Below are 25896 nucleotides of genomic sequence, written 5' to 3'. Positions count from 1 at the left end.
CTGAACACACAAATAGTTATGGGTGAATGAAAGCATTTTCCCCATGCGCAGCAGAAACACCAAGTTCAGTTTTTACACGTCCTGGCAGAATGATTTGACTGTGTTTTCATTTTGCAGATAAAGGATTTTTAGGGAAGCTTATTGCTGCAATGCCTGATTGGAAGTCGGGGAGGATGTGCCAAAAACGTATGTGCCTTTTAAGGCACGGCCCCGAAACCCAGAGGTGTTTTGGAAATGGCAAAATAATGTACTATAACAGCACATATATCTCATGTGTATTTTCAGTGTTACTGTTTTTTAATCAAGGTGATTACAACTATTGGGGTAAAAAAAGAATTCTGACTTTGTTGAACTCATTTGAGAATGGTGTTGAATTACAACCATTACCAACTGGGTAATTGAAATGATCAAATGCTCAATGGACTTTTCATGAAAAGCACACCCGCATGCACTAATGGCAACTGCTGCCATGCCGGGCACTTGCACGGCAATATATTCAAGTGATAATTCGGTTGTGTTGTGGGTGTTCGTTTACACGACAGTGGTGATCGGAGACACTGAAAATGCAACTTTTTTTTAGATGCTCTGACTCCATCTCCGTGTACACAGAGGAAAATACAACTTTTTAAAAATGCTACTACTGCACATGCGTGCCACGGCCGTAGGAAACAGATCTCCCGCACATGTGCAAGTAGATGGACAAGAACAACAATGTTTGCCTCCAGACTGTCGTGACTCGCAGTACATATTCTCCTGGGGCTTGGTAGTTTTATACCCAAGAGGGACCGTAGTAGCAATCCAACATCATCATCTGTACAAACCAATGTCTACAGTATGTACTTGCCATTGTTAATGTTCACAGTGTATTTTTCTCTGCCGCCCACATGTATGCCCAACATAGTTGTGGGAAATACTTCCATTTTTTCTCTGAGAGTTCTGTTGAAATGTCAAACCACTTGTGTGTCATTAGCCACATAGCTTAGCTTTACTGCAACAAAGGAAACAGGAGGATGCTGCAGGCATGATTTTACACACCGGCACCTATAAACCATTTTCTTCAATATGTTGTATTTAGTTTGTTCAAGTCTGAGTCTGAAAAAGACTGTGAGGCATACTAAAATGGACAAAAAGAAATAATACTGTGTAGATGTAGCCCCTGGTTTATTAGCTCCCACGCTGATTAAAGAAATGCAGTATACTATGGTAATTAGCAAGGTTCACACTTGCTGGGAGGAATATTTTATAACATTTGAAGAAAGCAAGTTTCACTGTTTTCTCGTGGTTTTTGCCACAGTGACCGTGAAAAAGTAATCTGACTACAAATTACTTGTTACTCTTTTAAAAAGTAACTCAGTTACTTTACTGATTACTTGTTTTTAAAAGTAACTAAGTTAGATTACACATCAGTTTTTAGTTACTTTCAGCAGATGCCAACAACACGCCCCCCCCCCCCCCAACGATCTCAACATAGAAATGACAACCAGTTTGACTAAAAACTCAGTTCTGATCACTGCCTGGCCTCCTGCTGACACATATTCTAACCTTTGGTCTTCATTCTTTGTTGTATTTATATCTGACTCATGATTTTATTATTCGATTTTTACTGTTTCTGGTATTTATTTACTCGGAAGTGTATTTATTTATTTGCACTACCTGCTCTATGCGACCTTTTAATCCCCCGGATTGTGTGTCCGTTTGGAGGAGAGAGAACAAGCGGCCCGGTTCTGTTTAATAATAAAGCCGCTTTGCAGACAAGAAACTTGTCCGGCAGGACGCCACAATAGTGACGCACAGTGACTCGGATAAGTAACTTTAATCCGATTACTGGTTTGGAAAGAGTAACGCATTAGATCACCCGTTACTGAAAAAAAGTGGTCATGACAGAGTAACGCGTTACCGGCGTCACTGCTCAAACAACAATATGTTCTGAATCTGAAACAATTCCGAAGAGCTATCGCTTCAACTGTTCCCAAAGATTTGTTTTAAATGCCTCCTTATTGTCTTCACATAGTTAAGTATGCGGTCAATTTAATATGCAATCCTCAGGGCAACATTACTTAAGTGAGTCTGCGCCCAACCTTGGCTGCTGCACTTAAAATGCCCCAGACTAACCCTGGGACGTGAGGTTTTACCAAATTTAATCTCTATATGTGTCTTTGTTGAATCTCTCTGCCTATGCACTTCAAGGCCTCATCAAGGCCTCTGCTTTTAGAATTTGCAGAGTTTTTTTTTTTCTTCTTTCTTTCTTTCTTTCTTTCTTTCTTTCCTGTGTGTCTGACTCAGATCTGGATGGGGAACTGTTAAAAAGAGGTAACAATGGACCAGATATCTCAAAGTTCAGGGTCTAGCCTGTATTGATTGCATTTTACTGAGTGAAGAAAAGGACCAGACAGACCATGAAGTCTCGGGGTACATCTGAAGAGATTAATGACACAAGATATAAACTAGTGTACATAGTGAATCACCTCGGAAAGCAAACAGTGAAGAAAGCAGCGCGCATGCTTTCAGTGGTGCAGGCAGTCACACCTCCACATGAGTAAATATATGGAAGGATTAGTAGAATTAAGTTTCCTGGAGGAGCAGTTGGCAGGCTGAGCAGGACAAACAGGTGCTTCTGGTTAGTGATAAATGAAAAAGGAACTGCTCCAAAAAAAAAAAAGCCTCTGTCTTTTTGTTTTTCCTGCTTCACAGTAAACATTCAGCTTGAATTGTAAAACAATCCTTGTGAATAGTTAGAAGTTATTTAGCCAAACTTGTGCCATCAGCAGAGCTTCCAATAGACCAGACCCCCCCCCCCCCCCCCCCCTCCTATTCCCGGGGCTTTTTCTCTTGGGCCTCTGACAGTGATCGGAGGAGTTGTAGCGACGCTGTGCTGAACAGTGCTGACAAAGCCAAAAAGGCTCGTGCACTTCAGGCTCAGGAGTGGCTGGATCGATGCGGTGCCACCGCCGCGGCCCGGGGGAGCGGCTGCCACCATCCTTCATACTGCGCTGGATGTCCTCATCTGCCTCTCTGTCACCTCTCTGCCTGCAGCGCGACGGGGGAGATTTACGCACAGCAGACGGTTCAAGTGCAAGCATACGTTGTAGGTTAGCGAGCCACGGCACGGTAGCGCCATCGCCGCTGTTGGCTAGCTCGGATAGGCTCAGTCGTTGCACGAGTTTTCACACCTCCGCTGACAAATCGATGCTGGCAAAGGAGTCACACTGCGTTTGAACGTGGCATGGAAATAAAGCTCATTGCAATTAATTAGATATATCGGAGCCCAAAATCAGTGACGGCAGTGCGGCTGACTGTGTTAGACACTGCCACAGGCTTCGTTTACATCACGCTTTGCAGATTTAACTATACTTTTCACACTCACAGCGTGGCGTGATGTATTTATGAGGGTGCAGCACATTTTCACCTCGATCGTGTGCAGAAATGTGGTATGTTTGTAAACATTATAAAGGGGAGGGGCTACTGATGCAGGTGGACACGTGTTTCTTCAGGTAATAATTAGAGACTAGAAACCGTAACTCCTGTTAAGAAATGAGAAAGGTATTTAGAGAATACAAAAACTACACCATTCTTGTGCATTTGCCAGCTGTGCCAAAATAAGTTCACACAGATCAGATTTTATCCAGCCATCCATCTTGTGGGGCGCTGGCGCTGATCCGAACAAACTACGGGCGAGAGAAGGATGCACCCCACGACAGGTCAGAGTGACGAAGACAACCACACACACACACATATTCACACTGCTCACCAGGGGGCGATTCAGGGTCACCGATTAACCTCACATGTACGTTTATGGACTGTGGGAGGAAACTGGAGTATTTGATCCCAGAACTTGGCCCGGAGATTATATGCGACACAAAAAACAAAAAAAAAAAGTGACTGGCTGTACCTTCAGGAAGAAATGTTTTGTCGAGTGTGATAAAAATCCAAATTTCCTCTCTGATCGACACATTTTGGTTTTATGTATCCACAAGTCAACATTATTTTGTTTATCTGTTACCAAGGACAGCTAAAATCCTCTCAATGACATCAATGAACAACCTTGTAAATGTAAGTGTGGAAAAACGCGATTTAAGATTAATTAATAATTGCCTCTCCTCTGTTTTATAACACAACTGAAAGTGTCTCCTCATTTCTCTGCTGAGCATTTCGGTACCTTCATTACAGAAATGGACTGTTTTGGTCCTCATGAAGCTACAGATGTTCACCTTGAGGTACTAAATCTATGTAGCACTGTTTGTTTTGTTTGGTTTTTTTTATCATCAAAAATGTTGCTTTCAAAAGTGCTTTCCTCTAAATCTGTCTTTTAAGGCTGTTTCTTTTCACTCTCCTGGGGCCTGTCTCAAGAAAATGGATAATCATGCTCGCTGAATAAAGTAAACCCAGAAAACTGACCATGGACTGAAATGAAAAGAGCTCTTCCGTCTTCCTTTCAGTGCTGTTAAACTGCTAATTTAATAATCCTGCTTTGAGAGACAGGTCCTTGGTGGGCTTTTGTGTTGCGTTTTCAGCCGCTGTTAAATCTGGTTGGGTCTTAGATCCTCAAGCTTTAGCTAGTGTGAAAACAAAAATTATCCAACCTCTCAGGGGCCCCAGAGTGAATTATTAGAAGTGGTTTGCCAGGCTGGCAACCAGCCATCAGCATTTAGCTGCCAGATCGACAGAATGGATGGTGTTTTTTAATTGTTTATAATGGGTTTGTGTAATTTTAGCCCATTTTAATTAATGAGGAACGATAGCAAAATGATTAGACATATTTTACTTAATACAATCTTGTGTCTTGCTCTCGTGATTGATTCAATGCAATGTTACCCCCCCCCCGTTTGCCTTTCAGCACGACTCTTAACACACAAATGCAGTATTCTACAAAATAAACAAATTAGCGAGATTCCCAGGCTCTGATTGTAGAAAGTCTTGTATTATGATAATCTTTACCTTGCACAAATCTAATTATGGAGGCGGAAATGTGGGGGCCCCAGTGATCTCGTGCACCCCTCCAAGGGCATTTAGAAACAATCCCGTGACGCAATCCCAAGCACCACAACCCAATGTCAAGTATCACAACTAAATACCTCACCTTAACTCTCGCCTTATCTCTAAAATACACACACACCTCTGAGAGAAAAGGTCGGACATCACAAATATTGTGTGATTGCAGTATAAGGGCCACACAAAGATACTAGACCACACACAGAGACACTGCGGAATCATTTTGAGCACATCGAGGCTATGGATGTTCATTGTGGGAAAAAATGTGTTCAATCTAAAGTTTATCATTCATGTAATATAATATTGCACATGCCAAAATGGGCTCTGACTCTCGGACATTATAGGGTTATAAACACAAAGATAAAGCTGCAATATTCCTTCAAAGTTTATCAACCCTGCTCGTGCCCCGCAGGTTTGGATAATGCGCCGACAATTAATTTGCCTGACGATTGTTTTCGGCTTACGTTGTTTAGGAAAGTGGTAGTCTGTGCAATAGTGGCGTTCATATCTGCTCAGGCAGAAGATTAGGTATATACACAAGATATGTTCTCAGCCCAGAAAACAGGGTTGTCAGAAGAGTTGAACAAAAAGCACTGAAATGTTTAGCGGAGATCCAAATCCAGGCAAAGCTGCAAAATGCATTTAACTTTATGTTGTTATATGCATAGATTCTCTGCCACTCTTAAGTTGAGAAAACAGACATAACAGGATTGATTGCAGGTATACTGGAGATACTGGACATTGACAGCATATGGGATGGTGGCTGCAGGTCCACATGAGATAACAAACCTTTCTGCAGCTTGACAAAATGGCAAAAGTTGTTTATTTCAATTAAATCACTCTGATATCACATCCATGGTGAGCGAGTTTCATTCGTTTACTTTGTATTGACGTCATGTCAGCACACTATTCATATGCTTTAAAGTCATCATTGTCAGTTGTGAAATGTGACTGCTGGCATACGTTGTATATTGAGCTGAAGTTTGTTTCTTCAATAGGTGTTTATCGTATAAAAAACACTTTGCTCGTATCAAAAACCAGACGATCGTACAAGTAGTGATGCATCACGCGTTGCTCTCATATGACCACTTTTCTTTCAATAACGAGTAATCGAACGCGTTACTATTTCCAAACCAGTAGTCAGATTAAAGTTACTTCTCCAAGTCACTGTGCGTGACTATTGCAGTGTCCCCGCAGGACGAGTGTCTAGTCCACAAAGCCGCTTTATTATTAAAACACATTATTATTATTATTCTCCACTCTCAGCCAATCACAAGCCAACTCGCTCCAAGAAATGTCAACACTAAACCATATCATTGCAACAACAGTACAACTGCAGAGATGTTGAACTCTTTTTGTAATTTTTTTTCCTTTTCAATCAATCAATGGCTCGTCATCAAGCAAGAAACAACCCCGCGTTCATCCCGATGACGGGCCAACTTCATGATAATATGAAAGTCTACTACCTTCTGTAATTTTAGCAATCCTATGGGATTACTATACTGTGCCTCGGGAAAATCATAAGCCTGAATTCAACAAGAGCGTCACTGCCGATTATCAACCTCCCATAATTCAGAGGCGTTTGCAAGATTACCAAAATTAGGGAAAACTCAAGCCTATAAGTGAAATTCGAGGAAGCAGTCCAGTGTTTTGCTTTCAATATAGCCTGCGAGCTGTTTTGTCACATTATTTTCCACTAAATTTCTATTAATTAGTAAATGCCTGTAGGTGGTGAACGAATCACTGTGAGATGCTGTGAAACTCAGAAGGTCTTCTATCAATCTTGGGTTTGGGCCATGGCAACAACTGTGTAAATTCCGGTTACTGTATGTCGTAGGACCACAGCAAAATAATATCATAACCTTTTCTTTTGTTGTACACAACCCAAATAGCCTCCATTCAATTTTGTGTTTTACCTAGTAACTACATATTGAACCTACAACGTGCGGTTTGAAAGGTCAGCTTCTAGGGTAAAGCAATAAAAAAGCCAAATTAATAGTCAATATAATAAATAGTCTTCTCTTTTGCAGAATACACACATTAACTGAGAATACTTTTGTTCACCTGAATGTATCTGTCGCCATGCAAGGCATTAATGATCCAATAATACAAATCCATGCCGCTGCTCTCTGTTGGTGTTTTAGTCATTCTGAACCTGTTTTTCACAAAAAACTATTGCCAGATTCCAACTGTACCAGCAATGTCTCTGTATTGTGCTGATAGAACACCCTTTCACAGTTGAGATTTTCCGATCACATATAGGGTCTGTCCTGACCCAGGCATTTAGATTAAAGCTAATATGAGATGGAGTTGACTCTGCAACCCAAAGACGTCTCATAAACCCTCCTCCTTTATATATGGAGTGACTCGCTTAAAAAGAGCAATTAAGCCTCTTCCTATTACTCGTGCGATAACACGTATACCCATTCTCACCTGATAACCTAAACAGCCTGATCCTTTATAGATTAATGACATGTCTGGAGCTAATGTATTTTTATCACAAGGTCATGAGTGATGCATTATCAGTTAATGAGAAATACAGAAATGTCTGGTGTGTGTGAGAGGCAAGGAGGAGGTAAACACACGCACTGAGACACTCTCGTTTGACCTTTCAGAGGGTTTTTTTTTTTTCTGGCCTGCGGTGAGTTGTCCTGCAGTGATAAGAATAATGGTTTTGGCGCCATGGCCCGGGGAGACCGACCTCCCATTCCCTCCTCGGAGATAGTTTTGTTGAGAGGTTCAGCCTCTCCTATTGTGTCTCCTTACTCGGCAGCAGACAATGAGGTTCCTTACTGCCCACTTAAGGGACCGCCATAAGTTTGTATGAAGGACCACCGCAGATCTCTTTGATAAACAGCAGAGGGGGACTGGTATTCAAAATGTAAGAAGGGCTGGAGCGGTATAGGAAAAAGACACTTGCGTTTCATGATTTATAAATACGACAGCGAAAAAATATCTTCTCTGGGATGGAGAAACCCACAACTCTTTCGCAAGGCAAAACTTGTATATAAATTGTCTGATGGGCTTCTGAAGCATGGCAAATTTCTCTGTTGAATGTTGTGCAAAATGAGCACAGTAGGGGGCCACTGATATCCTTCATTATTTAATTTCACTTCAGGTCGAAGCTTCACTCGAAGCTGTGAATGAGTGCGACGGGGGCCTTGTTGAAATCTTCCCATCACTATCTCTGTGATCTCAGCATTTCCACAGTGTTCGGCAGAGGGGAACATCAAACGTTGTGAAGAGGAAGTGTGGAAGTGTTAGGTGCAAATGTATTAGTCATGTTTTTAATTGATTTTCTGGAACAGGCCAGGGTGACTTCAAAGCAAATAGCTCGCACAAGAAAACCAAAATTTGTTGCTGCACCCTGATGGACTCAAGCTGTTTTATGTTGTTCAAATACGGATGCAAATCCAAGCTGACCGTAGAAGTGTATCAGTGTTGAGTGCAGATGACAAATCACTGGGAGTGTGCGTGTAACGGCCGTGCATAGCCAGACTGGCCTACCCTCGTGGCTGCGCATCCGTCACCCACTGCGTTGTCCCGCTGATCGGAGAGAAGACACAGACGACCCACTGTTACTGCTTCACATTTATTACGAAGCATCTGTTCGGAAAAATAAAATAATATAAATCCTGATCGACATGCAGCAGACACACAGTGGGACGAAAGTCTCCTAGTGGCTGGTAGACAAGACACACACACACGTTTTCACTCAACCCATAAAAGAACACCCACATTTCCATTCACATGGAAAATAAAAACACTCACAAATGCACACGGATGTACTTGCATGACATCAAATATGTTTTTAAAAATTTTTTTAATGTTACGGCAAAATAACACATACCTGATTTCAGCAAGAATTGGGCCGACTGAGTGCAGCGCAGCGGGACACCAAACATGGAGGATTTCTTAAAGAGCAGTACAACCAAAAAAACCATGAACTACTCAAGAAACTAACATTTTTCTAGATCAGGATTTGGTTGGAATTTGTATGGAAATATAAATATCATTATCACATGGCTACACATGCTAGTATTCAGCCCGAGCTCTAGTATGGGGGTCATGTAAAAAGTGTTAAAATTGCATCAAACCAGCTAAAAAGTCAACGTCAGCTTTGCACTGTTTGATTGTGTCTTTGCGGCTCCGCTTCACTGTTTCCATTTGCTTCTATCACTCACTAAGCTGGTAATTGTTTGCTAACATAACCTAAACATGATGGCCACCTATCCCCAGGCAACAATACAAGTCAATACAGCAGCCTCATGTAATAGACTCTTAATCGATATGAGAATTACTAATTACTACTTTTTCTGGAGTTAACTACTCCTTGGGTGTGGCTCCCAGAATAGTGACTTCGCCAAATCCTCTCACGAGCCTCGAAGCATATTTTTTCCGTAGCTTCGGCGTTAAATGTAAAATGGCTTCTCTCCCAGCCTGAAGCGCTCCGCATTGATTCCTGTTTTGACTTGAACACAGTGGCTTATGATACAACGGCACTAGCTGGAAAAGCAATTACCTTCATAATGACAACATTAGCACCTGGCTCACAACAATTTGTCCTCGTGTGCCTGCTCTCTTCAGATCAGCCTCATCCGCCTGCCGGGCTCGGCTGTCTGGGGGAACAAACTTAAAATTTACCGTTATGTTCTCGTCCACCAGAAAGAGATCAATTACTTTGTTTTCCATCGACAAGTTCATCGATGAATTAGTGGAAATGGTTTTGAGAGCACCTAAACAATTGCTTGACCTTTGCTTCTTATCTCCAATGTCAAGCGGGGCTTCCTGAATGGAGGAAGAGGTGCTTCTTCTGACAGAGAGTGAATTCATAAATTGAGTTGTGAGGCAGTTGCAGCGCTGTGATGTCGATTGATTTATCCGATTTCCTTGACCCGCTCGTTGGGAAAAGGCGGTTGAGTTTCGGCCACGGTTGTGTGACCTGGTGACTAATCGCTGGCCGGGTCCTATCGCTTGCCCCCGGGGGCTTCGGAGTAGAGACAGGATTAGAGAGAAATGGATGAGAGCAATGGGTAATGAAGGAGATCCGTCTTAAGTCTAATCATTGGCTTTAGAAGATATTGTCTGGGCGGGAGAGAGAGGGAGCAAGCGAGGAGATAAGAGGTCCGTTTCTTGTTGTGATTACACCTTTTTATCACAAGTGAACATCCAATACATTTCCTTTGTCAGATGTTTGCCGTTCTGCTATATCCGGTCCAAGTGAACAACCATTTATTGATTTAAATAAACATTCTTAAGCTGGAGTTTCGTTGGACTTGAATAAGACACCTTGTTATTGAGACATAGCGATACACCCTTTTTTTTTTAATCACACAGATTTACTTCTGCTTTTCCTCCCAAGCCTCCAAGTCTCTTAAATTAGGCCGTCAGGCCTATCAGATATTTCTATTTCGCTCTAAGTGTATGTTTGTAATGCTAATTAGAGCAATTGTAGAAAATCAAATCAAGATGCTGAACACAGCAGCTAAACAATCAACAGGGAAGGATACAAACACTTTTATGCTATTAAGACGAGGAGGGTGAGGGCGGGGAACGAAGATGGCGAGGAAAATAAAAGGGAACCCAGACAAGAAAAAGCTGCTGATTGGCTCAGCCGTTGGTTGACGACAATAGAAAGTGAGAGCTGAAATAGAGAGACAAAATGAGAGAAGATTAAAAAAAAAAGGAGAAAGGCGGGAGAAAATTAAAAGCTGATTACCTTGTGAGTGAGTCTTTGGTTTCTCTGTGGACTGGAGGGTGGGACGGTAGGGAGAGGAATCCTGTTTTTAGTTTTATAGTATTTATTAAAGACGCTCTCCTGGGTAATCAAGGCCGACTAAAAATATCCAGCTCAGAAGTGCTGCAGTCATAAACTCTGGCCACAGACTGCCTCGGCCATAACATCTCTTCTACTCCGGAACACTGTCATTCAATGCGTTATGCATTTATGTTTGTCAAAATTGTGAGCTGTATCTCCAAACTACTCTTCGTTCTTTACATTAAACTAGAAAACACATACATTTGTCATTATCGTCATTATATGCTTGAGTAGGAGTCATGGATCTTTACCAGAAGCCTCCCCTGTCCCCTGGACTTTGCTGCTGCTTTGCTGCTTTGCTTTGCCCCCTTTGTCACTCGGCCCGGCTGAGGTCCCACTGCCTCACTCTAGGCTATGTGAAATTATTATATTGTACCGGGAGATAACAGACACTATGTAGCCTTGAGGCACTTTCTTCGCTTCACCTCCTTAAAAGCGATATTGCTGTGATAAAGCGTGGCTCTTTCTCTGCTCACGCTAAATCGAAGGGGAAGCCTTGAAGGCAAGGTCTGGTGAGTGGGAGCCAGATGAAAGAAATAAAAGAAAGACTCGGTTGATATGTTTGCGCAGCTCGCTGTGGTTCAAAAAGAAACGTTTCTCATTACCATAACACTCTGGGAAGGGCCAACAGCTCAATCTGGGGAATTTGCAAGGCGTTGTTTTCTGCCTTGATGTCACTTTTTCTTGCAGGGGGTGGATTGACTTGGAACCAGATTGTACTGACTCGGTCTGATCTCAAATTCGTGGGTAGCCACTGACAAGATGGTCAGCTAAGAGGCATGCAAAAAAAACAAAAAAAACATGGTCAAGGATCGTGCTCAGTATGAAGTTTAACATTTTGCATGCTGTTTCTTTCAGATAATTTCAGTTTTGAGCTTCTTTTTTTTTTCCATCATTTGCAAATATCTGCGCCCCCCCCCCCCCCCCCCCCCCCCCATGTGTCCATGCATTATACAAACATTCACAGTTGTTTTCTGACTTCAAAGTTTTTTGGATAACAGTAGGGACAAACTCCTCACAAGGATCCTGACATATCCTGAAACCAGGCTAAACCAGGTGCTTGAGGAAATCATAGAGGAAGAGACACACGGATGCCCCCTACCTGCAGTATCATTTACACATTATTCCACAAACACACCTTCGCAGTAGTAGAGAAAGAAAAGCTCCTGGGCTGAATGGTGGTATATTAATCACACTGACGTCTGGCACTTCGATCTGTGACCCAGTCTTTTAATTGCATCCGCTCCGCTTTGCTCCCGCTCTCCCTCTTTATCTTGCCTTTTTCCCCTCTCTCATTTCTCAAGCGTCCTCACACCCCTGCCCATGAGGGGAGACTAATGCCAAGATAAGAGGGAGGTTCATGGATGTGTTAAAAAAAAAAAAAAACTCTCCAGCCAAAGATGTCAAAATTCGTCAGTGGACAACAAACGCCGCAGTACTTGAAAACGCCGGGGATCAAGCTGGAATGTAGATCGACTCTCGCTGTGTAATATGACGCTGTACAAGCGTGGTGGCGCTCAGAGATAAACAAATATCTGTGAGGATATTGTCATAATCTATTGAAATACACTGACAACCTTAGGGAAAGAAAATATCCCTGGAGCTTATGGCCCACACAGCAGGCTGATTGTGTGTGCTGGAGTGACTGACAGATCTGCACTATAAAGACCTTCGGTATTATGACAGGCTGAGATATAGGTTTCAGCGCAGGAAGGCCTCCCTTTAACAGCTGTTTCAGCCTGTACCTGTGAGAAGAAGGTGGCGACAGGAGTAAAATAAAGGTGTTATTGGGTGAGGGCGGAGAGGCAGTGGGCGGATGTTGGCCACACAGATGCGACGGTGCACTTTACAATGTGACAAGATTCAGTTCAGCCCTGTAAGAGCTGCGGCGCCCGCTAACAAGCATGCGGCGTTTAAAAAGTGAAACATGAGCATAGACACGAATGCAAGCTGACAGCACCTTCTCTTCCCACACACACACACACACACACACACACACACACACACACACACACACACACACCTATGGGAACATGGTCTATGACACCCATACCCATTTGTGCATCACCGGTAATAATCGTATATGCAAAGAGCTCATGTCACACACTCCCACTCCAGTGTCCCTCTTCTCTCTCTCTCTCTCTTCCTCTGGCTTTATCTGTCTCACTCTGGCTCCCCTCACACGCACACACACAGCGACACACGCACTTGAGTCGCAGTGGTTTTCCTTTTGTGAGAGCGAGCTGTCAGAGGGAACTGTGTGGGCTTTTGTTAAAACAGAGAACTGCAGAGGCAGAGAAATGCATTTCCAACTGCGGCAAAAAAAAAAAAAAAAACGAGCCTTTTCAGGAAAGTCACATTGTACCTGCAGTGTTTTAAAAACAGCAGCATGTAAATTGAATTAGTTATAAGCATTCCTGTGGGGGCACAGTGGGCTGGATTTCAAAAGAGTTTTCTAGGCTCGTGGATGTGCTGCATGGGGCGCCTCAGGTTTTGACTACAGATTCTCAAGATGCCGCTCTTTAGTTTAGGGATAAAACACGTCTGGAAATAGATTTTTACATCCTTACTTGCCAATCACGCCTGTTCAAGTGCAGCTCTATCACCACCTACTGAAAGGAGTAAAGTTTTTTTTTTTTACATCTTTTAGGTTTGAAAAAAACATATTGGAACTCAAGTGTTTTTGCTTGCTGCGGTTAACGATGAACATGTTATCGTCTTTCATGTTTCAATCAAAATGTATGGATTAACAGGTTCCCTTTTAAATTGTTTTAATTTATCAAATTATTTTAGGCATAGGTCTGATCAAACAGGTTTTTCCACAACATTCACCAATTTTAGTCCATAACTATCGGAATCTCTTGTGGAGTTCAGGGATGTGATCTCGAATGAAGCTTTTTGTATTATATTTTCCACCTTGCTGCATTTCATTAAAAGTCAATTCACTTAACTTAGAGTGACACTGCTTATCAGCACACCTAAAAACAAACACCTAAGCATCCGACCATACCTCAGGTTCATCTCAGTGCTGATAAAAATGAGAGCCTTCATTTACAATAATGCCTCGGAAATGGCATGTCAAAGAACTCAGGAAAGTGAAGCAGAGTTTTTTTGGGGGGCATTCTTTTGGACTGCGTGCGTGCATACAGTATGTTCTCTGTTTGAGCAGCGTTGGTTTGCTCATCAGTGGGCCCCGTGCTCCTGTCTATCACAGCCTCAGCCTGGCAGAAATACTGTTATTTGCAAATTGAGTGGGTGGCTTTGATTTTCCCGTTGGCTTGAGGAAAGCAGCGGGGTACCAGAGGGAATGTTTACTTAGCACTGTGCCACAACTGTGATGATCAGCACCTTAACAAAAGCAGCTCCATATGCTCAGTCTGGACCTATTTAACGGCTAAAACCGCAGCACACCTGACAAATACATCACAATCACTCCTCAAACTTTCTCTTGTAAACTATGGCAACTTTGCACAATGCGGAATTTCATGTAGCCTATCAGCTCATTAATGTGTGCAGCATCTGTGAGTCATCTATTTTTAGCTTTCATAACTGTGCTTTATTTATACTCCTTTCGGATCACAATTACAGTACTTTGTAGATCATTACAAAGACCCGAACAAATCAGGAGCAACAAATGTGAGATGAAGCGTGCCGATTAAAGCAAGAATCATAACAGGGAGGCTATGAAGAATATTAAAGTTTGCTCTTTCAAAGCATGTCTATAAAATGGATAATCAGAGTCTTAAAAAGACCTATAAAGCCACATTATCACTTCTAAAACCGGCTTACAAGTGTGTAAATGCGAAAGTCAGAGTGACATGACCTTTTTTTGTGACGCCTTTTTGCACCTCTTTTAGCTCCTTTGTGCCATTCACTCTGCTCACTTTAACAATGGTAATAACTGACCCACCAGGGTGCCCGTTTTTTTATACGAGGCTCAAACTGACTGCCCCGATGAGGGGAGAGTAATTCTGTCACTCGGGAATGGAGGGAGAGGAGGACGGATAAGGATGACAGGAGGTTAAATGGGAAAGAAATGGGAAGGTTGAGAAAAGGAGGATGGAGGGCTGTGACACTGTGCAAGAGGGAGAAGGAGGGGTGTTAAACAGGGGGAGAGGGGAGACTCTCATGGTCGACAGGTGAACATGGTGTAGGCGGTTGCAGTGGGAGGAGTGCGGCGTGCTCCGCATGGATGAATGAGTTACCTACCAGCTGCTTTATGCTCATGTAATGTTTCCATACAAGAGCTGTTTTGACCTCCTCCTGGGTATTGTCGCGGATCTACAAGCAGCAAGAGGCAGAGAGCATAAGCGCCTGTGTGTGTGTGTGTATGTTTGTGTGTGTGTGCGTGCGTGCGTGCGTGCGTGCATACGTGCGTGTGCAGGGAAGGCTTAGTGGTCGGCAGTCACGGCTGCTTGCCCGTTCTGTTTTAGCCGTGTCTGTGCTGCACCAGCCGCTCTGTTGGACAGCATGTACTCTGCAGCGCGAGTCCAGAGAAGAGCAGCCGAGCAGAATGACACCGGCCTCAGCAGCCTGCCAAACATCTCTGTGGAAGGGAGGAAGGATGCACTAAAATATACAGGACACATACTGGCTCAATGTATGCATGCTCACAAGAGCCCACAAAGGCGTACTAATGGGGCACAGAGGGGCCAAAATGAATGCACACAGTTTCACGTAGATAAAACACAAACAAATGCAGACGACCCACAACGTACGGCCTTGAGCGGCTGGCTTAATACCCCCCCCCCCCATGTTTTCCACATCAACCAACCCAATGCCCTGAGATACAAACACAATGCAGAGAAGGAAAGTAATAGGTACAATAACCCTGAGAATCAGAGGGTTGTTGCCATAAACCAGCAAGGTACAAAATTGTCCATTTTATATAGTTTCCTCTACTTGGCGATTCTGAGCTGTTGACTTGAAGCTGTCTCAGGCAAAGTTTCCTGACGTGTATTTGAGCCACACTCGGTTTCTGATTTTCCCATCTGTGTTGAACATTAAAGAAAATTTATGTTTAATTTCAATCTGTTGTAAATTTCTTTGATTTTTCTTTTTTCACGAGATTTGAAGGCAAAGTGTATGAAAATAGTGAGAGTGAACATAAGTAGTATTTTTGTATTTCTGCATTAAGCACTCCCACCTGTAATTTCTGACCAATGACAAACCAGAGCGAAGAAAAGAAAGACGTCACTATTTTCTCACAGCCTTTGGTAAGAGAACAGATTTCTCTGTTGTGATAATAATCTATTAGACCTATCACTGTCTCCAGTTTTAAACGCAGCCAACAATGCCAATGAGGTGACCAATCACAGTGATCACTGTAAATGACATGAGGATCACCCAGACGAAGTTCACCTAAATAAAGACTAACCATGGCATTTACCATTAGGTCTGTTGTCTGGTCGTCTTCCAGTCCCAAGGCTCGGGGGGGTTGATGCCCCATCTCGCCCTGCCCATGTGTCAAAGTGCTCTCGGGCATGACATTGAACCACAAGTTGCTTCCAATGGCGTGCAAGCATCTTGCATAGCAGCTGTCACACGCTGGTGTCTGATTGAGGGATTGAGCCGGGGAGTCCGACCAATCATGTTGAGACTGCTAAAATAAATAAATGCTCTCGACAGGTGAGGTACATCTACCATTATTTCTATTTGGTGTAGGGAAATGCAACAATTTGGTCTAACCACAAAAACATTCAAATCCCAGTGACAAACAGGCACGGAGCTTCTTAGCTGATAGGAGCTCATTGAACTGCAGAGCTCTGGTCGCAAAGCACAATGACCTTGTGTGAGTTTGATCGTCAGATCCCAGCAGTTATGGACAAGGACAGAAAACATAATCTGCTGCCAGCACAGTCCTTTGTCACTTCAACTGATTCCCCGTGCCCCAGATAATAAGATGACCAGGTGATGAAGCCCACAGCCGGGACTGACTGAACCCACTGTAAATATGTATGTGTGGGTTTACTGACCCTTCAGGGTCATCAGCTGAGAAAACAGCCTGGAGCTTCCTCTTCATTTATTCATTTCAAGCTCGAGTTTCACACAAAGAAAAGCTGCAGTTTGTCAGGCGGAAGATGACAAATTAAATTACATGCACTACAGAACACTAACAGTTAATAAGTATGATATGGATATCAACACTAGGATATTTTTTTTTTTCTGTTCTGATTTGACAGCAGCGACTTAACCACACTGCTATTTTTGGACATTAACATTTCCTGTTTTAAAAATGGAATATTTAGTTTGAAAGCTGTGGAAAAAGATTCGATTGGGGGTTTATTTTACATACTTGATTAAATATTACCCTCTTTTTTTATTCCTTTCTGCTCCAGTATGTGCCTCTAACCCATTTTGCTTTTATCCTACAATCTTCCAATCCTCTCTCTCTCTCTCTCTCTCTCTCTCTCTCTCTCTCTCTCTCTCTCTCTCTCTCTCTCTCTCTCTCTCTCTTTCTCTATCAGCATTGTCTCTTTCTGCTGCTTTCATCTCTATTTAACAGCGTGGCAGATCAGATCCCACCACCTGATTTGAATGTGCTTTGTGAACAGGATTTTTAATGAATAGAAAGGCATTTATGAATATCTCCACACTAAGCAGATGTGTCAGGAATCAGGGTCACGGTCCCGGCCCCAAGCGGGCGCACACCAGCAGGCAGTGAGTGGTAAACTGGGAGCTGGCCCCGTGCCCTCATAAAGGATCAAAGGTACAGCTCGAACAGTGTTGCACAAAGGCAATGCCTCACAGACTGCATTTGTGTTCCCATGCCAACTGGCACCACCGCTGCACACAAAGCAGCAGGTTCATGCGGACCCTCAGAGACCCCCGGCGCTTTTATTGTAGAATTGACATCAAAATTAATATATGCACAAATGGGGAACATACATTTTTACACTGGCTGTGGCCTGAACTCACTCCCACACACACACACACACACGCCCGCGGTCCTGTGCTCACAGCACAAGCCCTCAGCCTCGCTCCTCCAGCTGCACCACAAGAGACCTGTCTAAGTGACAACAATTAGCCCGCTCAGTTCAAGCTAATTGAAGTCATCTACATAATACATGTGCGCAAATCACAATTCATCTGTGGACAATTCGAGCAGGTCTTTGTCATATTGCCACAACCTGATGTTAAAGCGCACCCATCCAGCCCCCCCCCCCCAACCGCAGCCACCACCTTGATAAATGAACCCCAAAGCAAGGCAGTGATTTCAAACAAAGCTAATCACTCACACTGAGGCATGCTCCACTGGGGGGTGTGTGTGTGTGTGTGTGTGTGTGTGTGTGTGTGTGTGTGTGTGTGTGTGTGTGTGTGTGTGTGTGTGTGTGTGTGTGTGTGTGTGTGTGTGTGTGTGTGTGTGTGTGTGTGTGTGTGTGTGTGTGTGTGTGTGTGTGTGCGTTTTAATGAAAATATGGATTACATTAGCCAACATAGACAGATGCACACATTGTCAAAAGTGTGTTTACCATCCGTCCCATTACGCATGCAATTACTCAGAGGCTGAAAACAAGCAGCCTCATTTGTGTGATGCTAAGCTGCGGAGGCTGAGGAGATCTCATGCTTTATTAGCCTGTTGTTTGGGAGCTGCTTTTTGACAGGAAGCTGGGCGATAAATTAAATAGATGGCTTGATAAAAAGCTTGCTGTGCAGAATTCTTCACGCTGGATTTTTGAGAAATCATGCTGCCATAGCTCATAACAGATGATCTGTTCCCTGGGTGATTTATGAAATCAATTTGTCTTGTTATCAGCAGCCAGACTTTGTGAGATAACATCACAGCGCGCGCATTTCAACTTGGGGGTAGACGGAGACATGGGTTGATCTGTGTGTGTGTGTGTGTGTGTGTGTGTGTGTGTGTGTGTGTGTGTGTGTGTGTGTGTGTGTGTGTGTGTGTGTGTGTGTGTGTGTGTGTGTGTGTGTGTGTGTGTGTGTGTGTGTGTGTGTGTGTGTGTGTGTGTGTGTGTGTGTGTGTGCGCACCCGTGTGTCTGTCTGTTAACATAATAGACATACCAAAAATAACAATCAGTCATTCTCAGCATTCATGCCATTGCATCATGCGGTAATGACGCACTGAGTGTTGATTAAATTTGGCAGGGGAATGAAAGGCTTTTCCAAACACTTGTGTCGGAGACTGCCGGTTTCTCTTCTGTCTCGTGTGCTATAATGACATATTCTCACCAGCTGCCATAAGGAAATCTGCCCGTGCATCCAACAGCCAACACCATCTCAGTGTGTCTGGCCCAGCGCGATCTGTTTCAGTTGTTTACTCGCATGTTGAGGCTGTAAACACCTCTACTTCCACACCAGGCTTTTTCTACACATACAGACACATATGGTGCATTACCATGGCGTTGTGACAGTTTGGGTGTGAACATGAATTTCCTCACACTTCTCTGTGTTTCAAACCCTCCAAATGTCATTCAAGACTGTTGTCCCCAATGGCCATTGTGTTCAGTCTGTCCCGTCAGCTTAGTACACTTCAGACCTTCTCTTTATGCTCCCCCTGTAGAAGCAGAGAGGAAATGCTGTTTTGACATTGCTATCCATCTAGTTTGAGAAAAGGATGATATGAAAAAGAATTAGGTCCCTCGCTCTCCAGTGTATGCCAGTTCAGGAACAGATAAGCAGTTTGTTTTGCCAAAGACGTCAAAGCGAAGAATCAGAAGTGACAGCAGAAGGGATGAGATATTTCAAGATATGTCTTGATGGATGCAGGTTAATCTTAAGCCTGCCAGATGTGTCAAGGATTTCCAAACACCTTACGGAGTAAATCTCACCGTGCCCGTCTTTAATTCTGTTCCTCCTGCCCCTGTCTTCTGTTCCATGTCTGCAGTGAAGTTCGAGGATTGCCAGCGTAGCAGGGAGGTGGGCTTCATCAGCAGCGACCCCAACTTCAGCGTGAGGCCTGACGGGACGGTGTATGCAGAGCAGGAGGTGGCAAACCTGTCAGAACCCGTTCAGTTCATGGTAACAGCCCGAGGGCTCCATGACCCCCACATCTGGGAGACCACTGTCAAACTCGCCCTCGCCGGACATCCTCATCCTCTGCTGCTCACAAAGGTAAGACAGGGGAGCTCCAAGAATGTAAAACTTCCTCTTTGCTTCCTTTCTCTCCAGCTGTCAAACAATGCATGAGCTGTGTTTGACATTACTGGAAACCAGCAGATCATTTTTATATCTGATCCCAACTTGACCTTCATTCCAGAAAAAAAAAAAACCTTTAGAGGTGGGAGATGTTGAGTTTGCTTCTGGCTATGATGATACTACTTTATATTACCGCAGTTAATATTTTTATTGTACTGGTGATTTTAATTCCAGCAAAAAAAATGTTTCACCCAATAAATAAATAAATAAATAAGTTAGTGCTCTCAAAAATAACAAGTTAATTGAATTAATTGATTTGACATGTTTGATAAGTTAAAAATATCAAACATAATTAACGCAGTGTAGTTTACTTCCATTTTTTTTTTTTTTACTCCCTTACCGGAGCAGCAGCATGTGCATGTGATATGGGCGCAGCACTGTGACTACAGAGAAGCATAGTACAGCGTGGAATAATATTAAGGAAGAAAGTTTCACTTTAAAAAGTTGTCTGACGGTTGATTGAGAAAGTGAAAGTCATTAGCAGCAGGTTGCCATGTTGGCTGACCAGGAGCCACCAAATTCTAAAGCTGGAGGAAATACTTGCTGGTAAAATATTAATTTCTCCTCTTTCTCGCTTTCCATGGCTCTTCTGTATACTGTGTGTGTGTGTGTGTGTGTGTGTGTGTGTGTGTGTGTGTGTGTGTGTGTGTGTGTGTGTGTGTGTGTGTGTGTGTGTGTGTGTGTGTGTGTGTGTGTGTGTGTGTGTGTGTGTGTGTGTGTGTGTGTGTGTGTGTGTGTGCCAGTGCCGTCTCTCTCTGGTGTGTGGATATTACAGTATATTATTGCCACTTTGTTCATGTAATAAGTTCACAACTTTGTTTCTAGAAATGTTCCAATCCTCAAAGTGGTGGACCTGCACTCGAACAAAACCCAGACTTATGTTAGATGTTTATTAATTAATTAATTAATGTTTTTATTATTTTGCTAATCTGGGAGGGAAACAGTTTCACGCAAAGCTAAAAGGGCATTATAAAAATAGTCTTTGATTTTAAATATAGTGTGCGTTTGTTGAGTCGATATTAATTCCGTGGTTTTCTCTGAATAAATATCCATTACAAGCTTCAGTCTTCAGTAGAAAAACAATGTGATTAATCACGATTAATTACAGAAAATGGTGCAATTAATTAGTTAATTTTTTTAATCGATCGACAGCACTAAAATAAATAAATATTACAAGCAAAATAGAGGAAACATTACCGTTGCATAATTCTCATTTCTTCCTAGCAACGATCTTTGCTTTTGAGGAATGAAACAAATATATATATAGAGAGAGATTTTATGTCCAAGCACCTGGTATCCAGAGGGATGTATATGAAATAAGGAACATATGTATATATGGACGTATATATATATATATCAATAAGGAAGCTATGTTTTGTTTTTGCCTAAACATCAATAACACGTTTTTGTCGCTAATTGCATCAAGTCGTTAATGTTAATGTATATTATATTCATATATTTATCTTTATCACTGTAACTCTGCAATAGGACGTTAAAAAAGAAAAACAGGATATATTATGAGGTAACACTGGTGCGTGCAGTGTCTTCTGTTTTTTTTTTTCTATCTCACTTTTTAACTGTAGCAACAGGTTGTGAAAATGAAGGCAGCTGCCACTCAAAGCTCCTTCTGTCTAATCAGCCAACAAATGGCGATAACAGATGCTAGTTTTAGTTTTCAACTTTAGTGACTTGCACGTGTTGAAAGTGGCACCCAATTATATTTGATTAAACATATTCTGCAAGGATTTACATTTGATAAGCCGATTATGGTGCGGATTTGTGTCCTGTGAAATGCTATCAAACAGTGTGAGGTTGTTGTTTGTTTTATGAGACGGGCTTCATTTACTTGGGTGCAGCGACTGTCAAAACATGCCTCTGATGAATGTTCTCGGTTTCAGTCGGTTCAGTCACAAGGCATCAGTCACTTTCACAAAAACAAATGATGAGCAAGATGAAAACCCGAGAAGTCCTTGTGAAGATGATCAAAATAGAACTTTATTGCCCTTCTTTCCATGTACACAATGTTTCCTGCCTTCTCCATGCTCAGATTTTACACGTTGTGGTAAAGAAGCTCTGTCAAGTAGAAACATTTACAAATGCTATGAAATTACACAGCCAGGATGTATAACCACTATTGGAGCTTTCCACTGCCGGGCAATTACCTTTTTTTTTGTTGTTTTTTTTCAACACTACTTGTTGAACGCTCTAAGGGCTTAATGTTCAGTCATGTTTCTAATCATGACAAAAAGCCCAAGATTCATGGAGCAAAAGCAATTGCAGACTGGGGATTAAAATTCTGCCCACTCCTGGCAGTGCAATAATGGAGACTGGCTAATAATTGACATTGATTGAGCTAATGTTCCACTCCGGCGGAGTCTGCAAAAGACCAGGTGATGTAGTTTCTGTGTATAATTATGTTCCCCATGCCACTGAACTGCAGAAAGATTCAATAATTGAACAAAAGATAAACGCTTTTCCTTTAATGACATGGAAATGTGAAAATCAGCTTCGCAGTACAGTTTGCATTGCCGTGTTTACATGTGTCCCCATCAGTCTGAATAAATGAAGGTACGGCGACAGTAGAATTTAGTATCAATCTCCTAAGTGAGAAATTGCTGGTATTCCCTGCAGAGAAATTAAAGTTGATGACTGCCTTTACAAGAGAAAAAAATTAATTAATTATTTAATACTGTATGTGTAATAACAGCGAACAGAAAAGTAGGTGAAGGAATTCATACGTCAGCGGAAAAGAGGTGCAGAACATTTTGGCTGGTGATTCACAAATGTTGGTAGTTTTATTTTGATTGTCTTACTTGTTTAATACTTCACCATGGACTCATATCATTTGAACTGTGTAAAACCCAGTAGAAATACTGAGTGACAAACTGCTCGGCTGAAAAAATGTGCCGTGACTATTAGTCAGATCCGTTGAAGTGCCGGATTCCTCAGTCCTCTTGACTTTCGGCATTGTGTGCTCTCCCGACATGAGCGCTTATTTAAAAGTGCAACAATCAAGATTTGGATGGCAGTGAGTGTGTCCACAAAGCCAGAGTTTGGTGTGAGAGTGACCTGTTGCAGTGTTAAATGGCACTGCGGCGGGCTCTGTGGGCGAGGTGGCGTTGGCCAGTGTACCATCGCACTCCTTCAGGCAGAGAGTTTACTCAAATGAACAAGTGGAGAAACACTCAAAGTTTAACAGCACAGCCTCATTGTTACCACAAGCACCTACGCCAGAATTTATGTAACAAGTCCGCAGGAACTTTGGCAGCTCTCAGTCTGTTCTAATCTCAAGATCAGCGTGTTCATCCTCCGTTCTGCAATTTACTCCTTCAACGTTTCTTATACATTTTGTTGTTCAAAAGGTTGTCCATGATCAATTCCTTTGGTGGCATTTGAGGTCACCACACAGTTGTTTGAGCCTTGTTTGATTTCACCAAATAAAATAATGTTCGAGTTTTAGATGTTTTTGCGTTATTTTTAGACAGATCTTGGAACCACTGGATGTTGAACTGCTGAAATGCAAAATTGTGAAGTGATCCTGTTTAACATTTTTGTTGATCTGTTTAATGTTAATTGTGCAGCTTGTAGCTTGTAAGTGCATAAATATGTGGATGGAGCTTTGGAAGTGCTTGTATTGATTGTTTGGTTAAAATAAATTTTATTGGGAACTATTGAACTTAAGGTTCCAGGTGTTTTTGACTATTGGTTGATTGTATTCAGATTACTGCCTGTCAGTGTTGCACAGTGGTGTAGTGGTGTAATTTGCATGTTCTCGCTGTGCTTTTCAAAAGCCAAGACAAGAAAAATGCTAGCACTTAGCAGCTGCAGATCTGAAGCCACTTGTGGCTCTTTAGTCATTCTGTTGTAGCTCCCTCAACCTTTCAGAAAATTCCGTAAATAAACATTTTATCTCATTTAGCTTATTTACACAGTTATTGTCAAAAGGACTCTGAGCGCTTGGCTAAAAGGGGCTTTTAAAATCACAATAAAAGGAGAAAGATGGTAAACTAGAAGTAGACTAGAAATACTAAAAGAAAAAAATGCTTGGAAAAAAATCTCAAATGACAAAATTGTTAAAAAAACAAACAACCAAATACTCAAAAGAAGGGTGAAACCAATAAAATCAGGTGCAAAAAGAGCTGGAAATGTAATGAAATGTTTCCCACGCTGAACTGTAATTGAAACTTCATGAATGCAATTTCATGCACATATATCAAAACTATACGTCCATTATGTATATATATTTTTTTTTTTTTTTGCTGTGTTAGATTCATTTCGTGGCTCCACTTAAGTTTTAAATTGGTAGAAAGTGACAAAAGGGGCTCTTTTGGTGGCCCAAATTATTTCCACTTGTCATATTTACATTCTTAAATAATCAAATTGAAGCTAAACACAGTGTCCTTCTATTGCAACGTGCCACCAGTGACGGAGCCGTTCCCTGGAACACATTTAATCGTCTTACTTTTGCGATGCTTCTGTTTCCATTAAATGTCAGCTTCTTTTTTTTTTTTAAACAAAACAATTTCCCACTTTTAGGAAATGGCTCTCATCTCACCCCCCTTTGGTGAATAGGATTAGAAACCAGTGGAGATGCAAACACAAATGTTAGAATTGTATACAGTTAAAAGCCTCCCAAGAACCGAAGTCAAAGCTTATCTGTGAGTTATCAGTGCCGTGTTTTTGAACTGTGTGGCTCATTTTCCTTTCCCAGCTCACTAAACACACAGCGAGACAAGTAGCTGTTATCTGAGCCCATCGCTTTGTTCTCAAAGCCAATAGTTATTTTAAAAAAAAAGAGGATATCATAATGGGCGCCGCCTAACCGCAACGCATCTCTGTCTAATAAACATGGCAAAGAATACAAACAGCTTGAGGATATCCTCCTTTTCCCAGTGGTGATTAAAAGACAGACACCTCAAATAGCGGCTCGTTTTGTTCACTAGTGCTCTGTGAAGACGTGAATAATACCGAGAGGGAGGTGCTGTACTGTAACAAATTGTGCCGTGGGTTCGTCTCCGCTTGCTGAACTGGCTCCAGCACAGAATATTCTGCCGCTTTCTTCTCATGCTATGCTCGCTTTGTTGTACAGCACCAGTGAGAGTAACCTGATTTGCTTTTAATAACTGGCTCACTATCTCAATGCTCTGTTTCAGAAGCAGACATTAGCATACTTGGAATGCGCCCCACCAGCTTATTCCACCATTAGATTTTCCAGTGTTCAATATCACAGCAATTGAAATGTAGAGCATCTTTGGCCTGAAAGCCCTTTCTCCTGTGTTTATGTACTCAGGCTATCGCCGCTCACACAGGTAGGGCCTCTCGTTGAGTGCTCTCCAACTCGTACTGATTTCATGGCACGTTGGTTTGCCTTCTCCACCAGCTTACAGCCCATCAGTTATGCACCACTGGATCTGTAGTCGACTGGTTGCCGGAACGGGTTTTAGTGCTTATTTCATTTGCATTTTTACCGCGCTTTCCCCAGACAGCGTCACCTGTTCAAGGTAGATTAGAGCAAAGGCCGGAACCAGGTCGGAACGGAGGACCCCGGGGTCTGCCGGTCATTGTAAAGCGGCAGCGGCAAGGTTAGATGGTTGCCTTTTAGCTGTGTGCTTTAACTTTGTGATTATAGCCTGATTATGTTGACAGACTGCACAGTGAGGCTGGAAAGTCTCAACAGGCAAATAAAAGAAACGTTGTGTGTTGTTTTTTTGTATTATTTTTTTTTCTTGAAAGAGAATGTTGATTTATGTGATTAAATGCATGGTTTTTTAGGAGGGTTTTTGCACTTTTTGGGCCGGGACCTCAAGGGAGAACATTCTTTCTGAGTGAAACGTAGCACTCTGATCTGACGATCTTTTTTGATTGTTGGAGTGAATCAGCAAAGGAAACTGCAGACATGAAAGACAGACATGAAAATAAAAACCAAAAGGGCCTTCAT

The 25896-nt window shown here is 42.4% G+C and overlaps 1 protein-coding gene across 1 annotated transcript in view; it reads left to right on the top strand.

Moving 5' to 3' along the window:
• Window positions 1–25896, top strand: part of cdh4 (cadherin 4, type 1, R-cadherin (retinal)) — a 230876-nt gene that overhangs the window by 126917 nt on the left and 78063 nt on the right. The window contains exon 4 of the mRNA XM_080461601.1: window positions 19648–19874. Within this exon, the coding sequence (XP_080317727.1) occupies window positions 19648–19874 (227 nt within the window). The remainder of the gene's footprint in view (window positions 1–19647; window positions 19875–25896) is intronic.

Source organism: Lipophrys pholis, assembly GCF_963383615.2.
Source record: "Lipophrys pholis genome assembly, chromosome: 4".
NCBI lineage: Eukaryota > Metazoa > Chordata > Actinopteri > Blenniiformes > Blenniidae > Lipophrys > Lipophrys pholis.
This window is presented reverse-complemented; position numbering and strand designations above follow the sequence as displayed.